Raw genomic sequence first — 10650 nt, forward strand, 5'->3', positions numbered from 1 at the left:
GATGGCCCAGTCCCTGTGAACCCTATGAGCTCAGGTTAGTTGACAATATAGGTCTTCTTTTGGTGACCTTGACTCCTCTGGCTTGCTTGGGTCTATGTCCCACTGTTCCACAAGACTCTCCAAGCTCCACCTGATGTTTGGTTATGGGTCTCTGTATCTGCCTCCAGCCATGGCTGGATGAAGCCTCTAAGGAAACAATTATGCTGGGTTACTGTCTACAAGCATAATAGAGTATCATTAATACTGTCAAGGGTGGACTCTCTCACATGGGATGGATCTCAAGCTGGAGTAGTCATTTGTTGGCTGTTCCTGCAGTCTCTGCTCCATCTTCACCTCTGCACATCTTGTAGGTAAAAGAATTATTATTTAAATAATCTAAAATTCAAACCATAAATATTTAAACTTTTCCTATGATTTCACACTGCTGAAACATGGTATAAATGAACCAAGTAATGAAATAATGTATCTAGTGACAGACTCATTTATGCAGATCATATACTTTCAAGGAAAACACCAAACATTAAATTGCAAAGAATAGTTTCTTCAATAAATGACACTGAGAAACTGAATGACAATATGGAAAAAATTAACATCAACTTAAATTCCCATAAATTTTCCAGTGCTGCTACAACACGTAATTACTCACATCCACTTGAAAACATTTTCCTTTCAGAAGATCTAAATCTCTCCAAAAGTTTCCACTAAATATTAAGCTGTTTATGTATACAGCATGACTGAAAAGGTTGAATTCAAATGATTAGCATACAAGTATTCAGACAACTCATTTTTTTTCTGGTCTATGCTCTTCAATCACTAGAATCCAATCCTTTCAACCTGAATGGATTTCTTTCCGAATGTTCTACTTCAGCAAATTCTCAAATAAATAATTAGGTATTTGGTTCTTCACAGAACCATTGTGGCTCACCTTGATAATCATTCTCAAATGGTTATCAAGCTAAACAAACCATTTAAAAGCAATCTTTAGGCAGAATCAAAGTTAAAAATTAAAAGATTGGGTAATATCAAAGAAGGCTATGAAGTACTATCTCGAAAAGTAGGCTTTCAAGGCTAAAGTTCAAGGGACAGAAGGCAAACCACAACCCTCTAAAATATCAGACTCCAATCTCTCTTGAGCAATAAGATTTTAAAGAATCTTCTTTGTTATTTCCTACAGGAATAAGGCTTCACTGAGCCACTTAACTAGCTAGTGCATTGCTGCTATATTCCCCACTCACTGAAGGTAAAAGGCAATTATTTTCATGGAGTTAACAAGGGTAAGAACCAGTAGAAGCTAGGGATGGGTCAGGTGGTGTAAGTATCTGAATGAGTGAATAATTCTACTATTATAAGTGGAAGATCCAGGCTCTTACTGACTTAAGTCAATGTTGAACAGTTCCATGGATCCCATTTTCAGGATAAACTACACCCATGCACTAAAACTGTACATTCCCTGTTTCTGAGTTGGCCACTCATCCTGAACTAAAGGACAGAGAACTTTATTCTCTATACTTTGGCTTTGGGACCAGTTTCTCTACTGGTTTAGCATTGATACAAAAGCATAAATGGACACTCTTCTTGAAGTTTTCCAACTTTCACAATGTCTTATTTGCACCAGCCCTATAGTTTACCGAGAAACAGAAGTGCTCTTTGTGTAAACAGATGACATGACTACTCCATGATATAGGAAGATTTTATTGTAGATGCAAGAGACTAGCCAGGGGCAATTGGAAGTGTTTAAAACAAAGAGAAAAAATAGACTAAACATGGCCAGCAGACTGGATTATGGCCACGGCTATCTGTGACAGAGAGGAGAACAACAGGAGATAGAGAATAGAGAAAGCATGGTGCGAATGACAATGGTTACAGAAGAGCTAGACTGAGGAAAGGACAGCAGATGGGAATCGGGGCTTGGAAATGCATAACTGAATGGGGATGAAGAAGCCCGAGGCAAGGGACCTGATATGACTAGATGGGGGACAACAGGTATATGTTAACAAGAGAACCACAAGTCCCTTTTGCCAGAGGTAAGGGAAATACATGCTTCTTTTGGCAGATAGAAACACACTTCACAAGTTTCTGAAGGAATCCTGCCTTTTATCTAACCAGAAATACTCCTGCAGTCCAAACTGAAGTTCACGTTTGGATAAACTGTCCATTTTTGGGAAATTGGACTGTCCTTTCGAGCTGACACGTTCAGCGGATGGAGATTCTTGGAATATAGAACACACACACACACACACACACACACATAATATTGCAAATCAGTGTCAGATATGGAACATTTTAACAATGACATTTAAAAATATACTGTATTCTGAAAATCATGCTCAGAAACTAACACACGCATAATACATGAATAACGCCAAGCTGGGGCATTACTGAAACAAACAAAAACAATGGAAGTGAATTACATAAATGCCAGAAATAAACTGTGAATAACGGAGACTCGTATTTCTATGGAGTACTAAGAATATGAACATAAAAATTAGTATTCTGGTCCTTAAGAGTCTACCTCATGCCAAAAAAAAAAAAAAAAGCTGGTTTCTATATCTAACCTTAACTTCCTGTGGGTTTCTATTAAATGGAAACAGGATGCATAAACATGCCCTGCACAAAAGTGCGTGATTTTTTGCTTAATTTATCACTTGCAATCTAAATAGTCCTAATACACAGGTAAATCCATAACCTAATAAGATGACTTCTTCAGCTATGGTGTTACAAATACTGACTCTATGGCTGTTAAGCTTACATAAGGTGACAGATCACTTTGTCTTAGTGTCGCAGTGAATGTTACAGGATTTCAGAGCAGACACGCTTATTTTCCTCTACCTCCGATCCTTGCGAAATGTGTACTGGCTACATTACATCAGCTCCCTCGGCTCTGCCCCTTAAAGGGACAGAGGATCTCCGTGCTGCCGTCCCTAGCAGTTACATAACTGCCCGCAGCCAAGCTTCCCCGGGAAGCTGACAGGAAGAGGCGGAGCCCACGCCGCCCCGCGCCACCAGGGAGGGAGCGGCGGCCGCTGGCGGTGGAGGCGAAAGCGGTGGCCGCTTCATCCCGGCCACGGCTCGATCTCGCTCGGGAGTGCGCGGAGCTTCGGACACTCGGCCGGGTGGGACAACGCCATGGTCCCCGCCGACGCCCCGTCCGCCCTGGCGCTGAGGGCTGTGGGCCCCGCGGCCGCCACCCCGTATGGTGTCTTCTGCAAGGGGCTCTCCCGCACCCTGCTCGCCTTCTTCGAGCTGGCCTGGCAGCTGCGCATGAACTTCCCGTACTTCTACATCGCGGGCTCCGTGATCCTCAACATCCGCTTGCAGGTACACATTTAGAGCCGCGGCTGCGTTGCCCGCCTCCCGGGACCGCAAGATGGCCGCTTCCCAGGCCGCCCCGCGGCTTGTTCAAGATGCGCGAGAAGAACTTGCAATCTCGCGAGAGCAGGCTCGCTCCCGGGCAGCCGGCTCCCAGCCTCCCCTTCCTGGGGATTGGAGGTGGGAAGGCTAGCTGGGTGGATTAAGAGCAAAGATGTTGTTCCAGCAGCAGAGGAGATATCCAAGGACGTATCCGAGGAACTACATCAGTAAACGCCAGCCAAGTCTTAGGATATGACAAAGGGATGCATTATGAGAAAGGAAGGCTAAGTGTTTCAAGAACACAGATTTACAGCAAACTTACATTCGGAATTAATCTTTGAGAATACTGGACTGTGAGTTAGACATTGAATAAAAAGCCTGTTATATCAAGAATGTGATCTAAAAAGCGTGCATTTCTTCCTCCCACAGAGGGTATATTGAAACTGGGTCAAAGTCAGACTACAGGAAAGCGTATGCTTTCCTGACAGCAATAATGACAGCAGGATTTTGAAAAAAACTAGTGGGAGTATGTGAAGATGTTCCAGTCAAAGAGACATTGGTTTCAAAGGAAAGAAAGACCAGTTGCCTCGCAGGAATTGACTATTCCCTGATAGTAATGCAAATGGACCAGCTATGGCTCTCTTCTTTAAAGAGAATACTTTAGTTACAGAGTAAAATGCAGATGTTACAAACCTTTTTTGGAAGAATACACTTGACAAGTGGAAGGACAAGAAAGTAAATAGAATGGTGATGCCCTTGTCTAGTGGGAGATTTCGTTGATTATGGACAGCCATGTTTCTAACTGCTAAATGGAGGCAGTAACCGCATGACCTAAACAGTAAATGTCCAAAGATGGAAGGTTCTCAATGTCTGAAAAGGAGCAAATATCTGGTGTATGTGAATGTGTGCTGGAGATGTTTCCAAGCCTGGGGTGAATTAATATGTGTTTTAATTAATATGTATGTCTTTTGTTTTGAAATTAAAACAACTAATTAGAAACCCCAAGAAAAATAAAATAATCAAAAATTGTTCTGTCATACCTCATGTGAATAGTACTGTACCTGTAATATAAGTTCTTATTTAACAAGAAGTAATTATGTAACATTGGGAGGCTGGAAGCGGAAAAGCATGGATGTGTAATGATGCAAAGTAGATCAAGATCTATTCCCGAGGACAGGAGATTTGGTTAAGTTAGGCTTATCATGTAGACTTACATTGTGGGCCTGTCATTCATGAGGCTCTAAGTTTGATACCCAGCGCTACAAAAACAATAATAAAATAAATAAAGGTAAAATATATAAAATGCAACATAAACTATGATTAGGAAAATTAATGCAGAAATACCTAAGAGCTAAAAGTGGTTATTTCTAGAGAAAATAAATGTGGGTAGGTAAAGGAAAAGCAATACTCTGTTGGTTTTTGTTTCTAATCTAACATGTGATTTCTTTTAAATCATGTATATGATTTTCTTCCATTAAAATCTACTTAAAATATTTTGTTTTTAAAAGCTCCCCAGGTAATAAGTCTACCAGAGGTCTAATGACCAAAAGTCTTGTTGGATTGAAGTCTAAATCATACACTCAGCTGTTACTGCTTGATAATATTTATATTAATATGGAAGTATTCTACCTACTATAGCTTAGAAATGATTTTCATTTCTACTTGTGATTTTTCTTACATATAAATGTGATTGTATTCTTTCTAAACTCACATAAGATGAATATATACTGTTACAGGCTTGACATGGAATTGTCTTTGTTATTTTGTCCCTGTGAGCACCTATTAAGTAAGACAGTGCATGCTCTTTTAAAATCCTATCTGCTGGCTTTGTTTGAAAATCGCTAGTTTTCAAGCTCTTCTCAGAAAAATTTCCTGATACTCATAAAATTAACTAAAGGATCCAGTGAAAGTGAGACAGAGTAGTACACAGATTTTATTCCAGTATTTTGGAAGTTGAATTGGAACTATCAAGGACAGCCTGAGCCACATGATAAAAACACTGTCCTAAAAAAACAAAAGCAAAAGAATCCAATGGTTAAGAATAAAAATTTGAGAAGGAAATGAGTGTTTCCTCATTAGTTTAATTCTGGAAAAGCCTGTGAACCTGATTGTCTCACTTTTGTTGTTGTATTTTGTTTGCCCTGCCGCCTCTCTTTTTCTCTCTCCAAGGGATTTTTCTGGAATTTTCTGTGTATTCCAGGCTAGCTCAAAACTCATGATCCCTCTGCCATCACTTTTTGATTACTGGGTTTACTGAGCTGTGCCAAAAATAGGCTTCATACTTGCCAGGTGACATTTTAAATGTCAGAAAAGTCCCAAGGCACTTGCCTACTCTTGCCATTGCTAAAATTAATGGGCTAAGTAAGTGCTCTGAAGGAAAAAAATAAGTCAGTGTTTTATTAATAAAGAAATATACCTGATGTTTTAAATATCAGAAAATTCTAATTGTAATAGAGCAGAGAGAGTAACCAACAAAGAGAAAGAGCTGGAAATGTACTTTCGTCAGTAAAGGACATTCTCTAAAAGCCTGAAGACCCAAGTTTGATCCCCAGAGCCTGGTAAGCCAGGATTGGTCACATGATTGCAACCCCAGTGCTAAGGAGAAGCAGAGACAGATCCCTGGGGTTCTCTGACCAGCTACCCTAGCCTACTTGGCAACTTTCCAGAACACTGAAAGACGCTGTTTTTAACAGTAATGTGAACAATGCCTGAGGACTTCACATTCAGTGTTGACCCGCTAGCTGGCTCCTACATTATTTTCCTATATGATATCCTCCTTTAATTTTGTATTTTTTTAATCCACTAAATGCAGTCATCCATATTTCTAAACAAAAGGGACTGTAGCCATCTGCTTATAGCTCAGGGTGGGGCTCAGGAGCCCCTCCTTATTCCATGATGGAGTCATTGAACTGTCTGGATATGGTACTGTTCTAATGTACTTAATCACAGCTTCTGTGAACTCTTGTGTGCAACAACCATAACATGTATAAAGTTTGCATTTCATAACCCCCTTCCTTATCCTGTCTTTTACATTCTTTCTGTGGGTGATCTTATCGCCTCCTCTAACTCTTCTCATTGTTCTATTGGAATTGCACAGCCTTTTAAATCACTCCTATTCATGTATGTGTGAGATAACCCAGTGAAATGATTCCTTGAACTTCTTGTTTATCGTTCTTCTGTATCTCCAACCACTTCTGTATCCTCAATCATCTCCACACACATCTTTAAGACTCCTGGTGTTCTCATTGGAGAATGGCGCCCAACAGAAGTTGTCCTGACCTATGAAGCTGTCATGTCCCATCAATAACAAGAGGTTCATGAATAAAGAAATATGCCCCATCCTGTTCTTGCTCTGACCTTGTCCTGACCTTAGCAACCTTTCCTTTGACAGACACTATATTAAAGTATTGGGCCTTTTGGAACGTTTTTAGTCTTAAGAGATCTTCAGTGTTTGAGGCTGAATCCTAACCCAAAGAGTAAGGACAGAGACCAGGACCACAAAGTGAAGTGTCAAACTCTTCTAGTATGTTTAGAGGATTTTTACCCAATTTAAACACTGCTATTTCCAAAGATTCTTTTTGTGTTTCACTGCTCACTTTTAATACTCCCTTCATTTTTAAAACAGATTTTTCTCACAATTCTCAATGGATATATTTGTTATTAATGGTCAGTTTGACCTGGTGTGCAAGCCTATGGCTGTTGGGCTTAGCTTGATATAAATTGATGTATAAAGATCTATCATAATTATAGGTAGGACTATTTCCTGGACAAGGAATCCTGGACTGTGTGCGTGGAGAAAGGGAACTGAACAGCAATTAAATTCAGCTCTTTTTTTTCCCCAGGTGTGGCTCTGATGTGACCACCTGCTCAATCCCCCGCCACTGTATATTTCATGCCATGATGGACCGCACCTTGGACTCTAATCTCACATAAAGCTTGTCTCCTTTAAATTGTTCCATAAGAATATTTTATCACCGTTCTTCCCCACAATAAGCTTAAAATGGAGTGAGCCTAACATAGAAGGGCAGGCTCCACAGTGGCAGCAAGCAGAGATTAGGGTTGCAATGAAAGTGATTAGTTCTTTATTCTCAGAGAATGGCTTCATTATAACAAACATAAAAACAAACCAATGAATAGCTACAACAACTGTCAAAAGAGACGTTGTATACCAGTACTCAAAAGAATTGCCTATTTATGTTTCTCAAATGCACTTAACAAAATTTCATTTATTTTTTTCTTTTAAGATCAGTCTTAAGACTCTAAAAGGATACAGATAGACAGTATCTTACCTGTTGTATAAAATGAGAGAATGTTGGGTTTTGCCATGTTTGCAACTGTTAACAGGGTGTCTAGGTTCTACTAGGAGAGCCCACCTAAAAAGAAGCATGTGATCCACTTGATACAAATCTGTACAGCACTCTTAGACTTCAGTAGAGATACAAGTTTTTAGCTGGTATATGTGTCCAGAAGTACTCAAGAAAGCATAGCTGGGTGCCTTTGAAACTTGTTATTAGAGTTTAGACAGTTTCATCAGCAGACTTGGACTATTTTGTCAATCGCCTTCCTCTGGATGGAAAGAAGAAATCATCATGTACAGTTTCTCAAAGGAAGCATTTATTTGGCAGGTAAGAGGTTAGTAATGAAAAAGAAGCAGAAACAATTTTTCTCTTTCCACAACCACTTGGTCAACCATTCTCGGTTGCATTCACTGGCCTGGGGATGCTTGTGTTAGGAGAGGGTCTGATGCTGCTGAGTCCTGTGGGAAGGTAGCAGATGGAGAGAGTGGAGATGTGGAGCTTGAGCTTACTAGCAACTCAGGCATACCGATTAGAAACCATTTATTTCAATGTCTTAGCCTATGGCCCGTGCTTCCTTTGTTGGTATTTTGCCCTTCTACTGTCAAAAACAAGGCCCGGCTCCTTATAAATATCTCTCCTAAAATTTGCTTCTTGAGGGTAATTACTGCTACCTAAATATTAACTCACTTACCCCAACAACCATTTTAGTTGAGTCAAAAGTTGCTCACAAGTTTAATTAGCTTAACTTACTTACAAAATTTTAGGAACACTGAATACTACGTCTTCATAATAAAAACAAGGTCAACATCTAAGGCTAATATGTACTCAATTTAATTTGTACAATGAAATTTCTGTGGCAAGATAAGTAAAATATAATTCCTGAAATAACATATTTTGTTTTATAATATTCAGATTACTAATCAAGATGTATACATTATCATTAAAACCATCCTTGGCCTCATTCTCATCATCTGTATGTAGAACCAAACAGCTCAGACATAGGTGGATGGAAAATGTGAATACTCTACCATTACCTTACATATAACTCCATGGAGCCAAACCAGCAAGTCTGATCATCATTTCATTGCAGCTTGTCAGTTTACCTTACAACTATATAGACTAAATAAATAGCATGTCTAATATACTGTATGTAATATCTAGTATCTGTATGTTATAGTTTTGCTCTCAGTAAAAATGTTATAGTAAGCCTGACTCTTATTTGTAATTTATAATTATTTATGTACCCTTAAACTACATTATTATAAATACATCTACACATCTCCAATCTCTATTCAACTTGCCATTCTATTATAAACTTTGCCCTCTGTATCTGCCCTCTATCTGTGTCCTGTGCTAAAAACTGTAGTGATAGGATTACAATGAAATGTGTACAGAAACCCAAACACTCTCATTCGTGTGATATGTCACCTTATAACAGCAACTAAGTGTTATTCTGTGATACTTTTACCAATTACATAAAAAGAAATACAAATTACTTTTACCAATTACATAAAATGTCACCATTAAAGCACCTAGATTTAAGAATTCTTCTATACTTAATGAAAACTATTCTTATACACAGGAAATATTGAGGTTACAAGAAGAAAAAGTCATCATGTATATAGTTATATTAAAACTGAGGGCTTACGAGATTAACTCGAACACATTCTCTAATAAGAAATAAGGAAAGGGACAATTATATGTGAAGCTCCGTTGTACTATGGTAACAAATTTGACTTTTAAAGATAAGGATGGCATAGGACTGAGGAGATGGCTCAGAGGATTATAGTCATATATGTCATCCTTATGTATGTACTCACTTATATGTGGATATTAGCCACAAAATACTAGTACTGTACTACAATCTTCAGACCCCAAAAAGCTAAATGAGAAGAAATACCCAAAACAGGAAGCTTGGATCTCACTTAGAAGGGAAATAAAGTATTTCTAATAGACAGATGAAGAGAAGAAACTGAGTGGAAGTAAGAATGGGAAGAGAATTTGAGGGGGGTTTTGGATCATATGTGGGGAAGGACAGGAGGGCTGATTAAATAGACATAAGAATGAATTGAAATATGCAACTGACATGGATGGGAAGATAGGTGGCATTTCCAGAACAACACCCAAGAATCAACTGGTGTGTCCTTAGCTGTGATTCATAGCATTGAAGAGCTGAAATCTGAAGAGGCCACTTCCTGTAGCCAGGTAGGAATCACAATTGAATGATAGGGACACCAACCCAACTGCTTTTGACCTAAAATTTATCCTGTCTCTAAGAAACTTGTGGATGGACACAGAGACTGAGAGAGTGGCCAGCCAGTAACCAGCCAAACTTGGGATCCATCTTATTGACAAGCACCAATTCCTCACATTATTGATACCAGTCTTTTATGCATGAAGACAGTAGCCTAAAATGGCTGTCCTCTGAAAGGCTCCCAGCATCTGCCTCAGATGCACACACCCATAGCCAAACAGTGGATGGACCTTGGAGACTCTTATGGAAGAACAAGAGGAAAGATTAATGTCTCCAAGGAGATTAAAACTCCACAGGAGGACCAACAGAGTCAACTAACCTGGACCCATTGGGTTCTCTGAAACTGAACCACCAACAAAAGCACATACATGGGCTAGACAGAGGCCTCTCTGCAGATATGTGCAGCTTGGTCTTCATGTAGGTCCAGAACAAGTGGAGTGGGGTTTATCTCAAACACTGTGGACTGTTTGCGTTCTTCTAGTTGGGTTGCCATGTCTGTCCTCAGTGAGAAAGGATGTACCTAGCATCACAGAGTCTTCATGTGCTGGGGTTAGGGGATACTCACAGGCCCGCGTCTTCTGCTCAGAGGAAAAGAGGACAGGGGATGGGGAGAGGATTGTGTACCTGATCATGATTTGCCTTTGGTAATTGGTATCTGTCCAGAAAATTATCCATTTCATTTAGGTCTTTCGATTTTGTGGAGTACAGGCTTTTGAAATAAGATCTAATGATTCTTTGAGTTTCCTC

The 10650-nt window shown here is 39.5% G+C and overlaps 1 protein-coding gene across 3 annotated transcripts; it reads left to right on the forward strand.

Annotated features, from left to right (window-relative positions):
• The first annotated feature begins 2948 nt into the window (after positions 1 to 2948).
• Positions 2949 to 8861, forward strand: Smim10l1 (small integral membrane protein 10 like 1). 3 transcript variants are annotated; one of them, XM_052175097.1, is made up of 2 exons: positions 2949 to 3317; positions 5521 to 7186. In XM_052175097.1, exons 1-2 carry the CDS (start codon positions 3127 to 3129, stop codon positions 5606 to 5608), a joined length of 279 nt encoding a protein of 92 aa, XP_052031057.1. In that variant the 5' UTR covers positions 2949 to 3126; the 3' UTR covers positions 5609 to 7186. The 3 variants fall into 3 exon arrangements, 2 of the variants coding, with proteins under 2 accessions (XP_052031057.1, XP_052031054.1); XM_052175094.1 differs by lacking the exon at positions 5521 to 7186 and adding an exon at positions 7194 to 8861 and having other exon boundaries at positions 2950 to 3318; XR_007976735.1 differs by lacking the exon at positions 5521 to 7186 and adding an exon at positions 7194 to 8861 and having other exon boundaries at positions 2951 to 4310.
• Positions 8862 to 10650: the final 1789 nt, after the last annotated feature.

Source organism: Apodemus sylvaticus, chromosome 2 (genome assembly GCF_947179515.1).
Source record: "Apodemus sylvaticus chromosome 2, mApoSyl1.1, whole genome shotgun sequence".
Lineage (NCBI taxonomy): Eukaryota > Metazoa > Chordata > Mammalia > Rodentia > Muridae > Apodemus > Apodemus sylvaticus.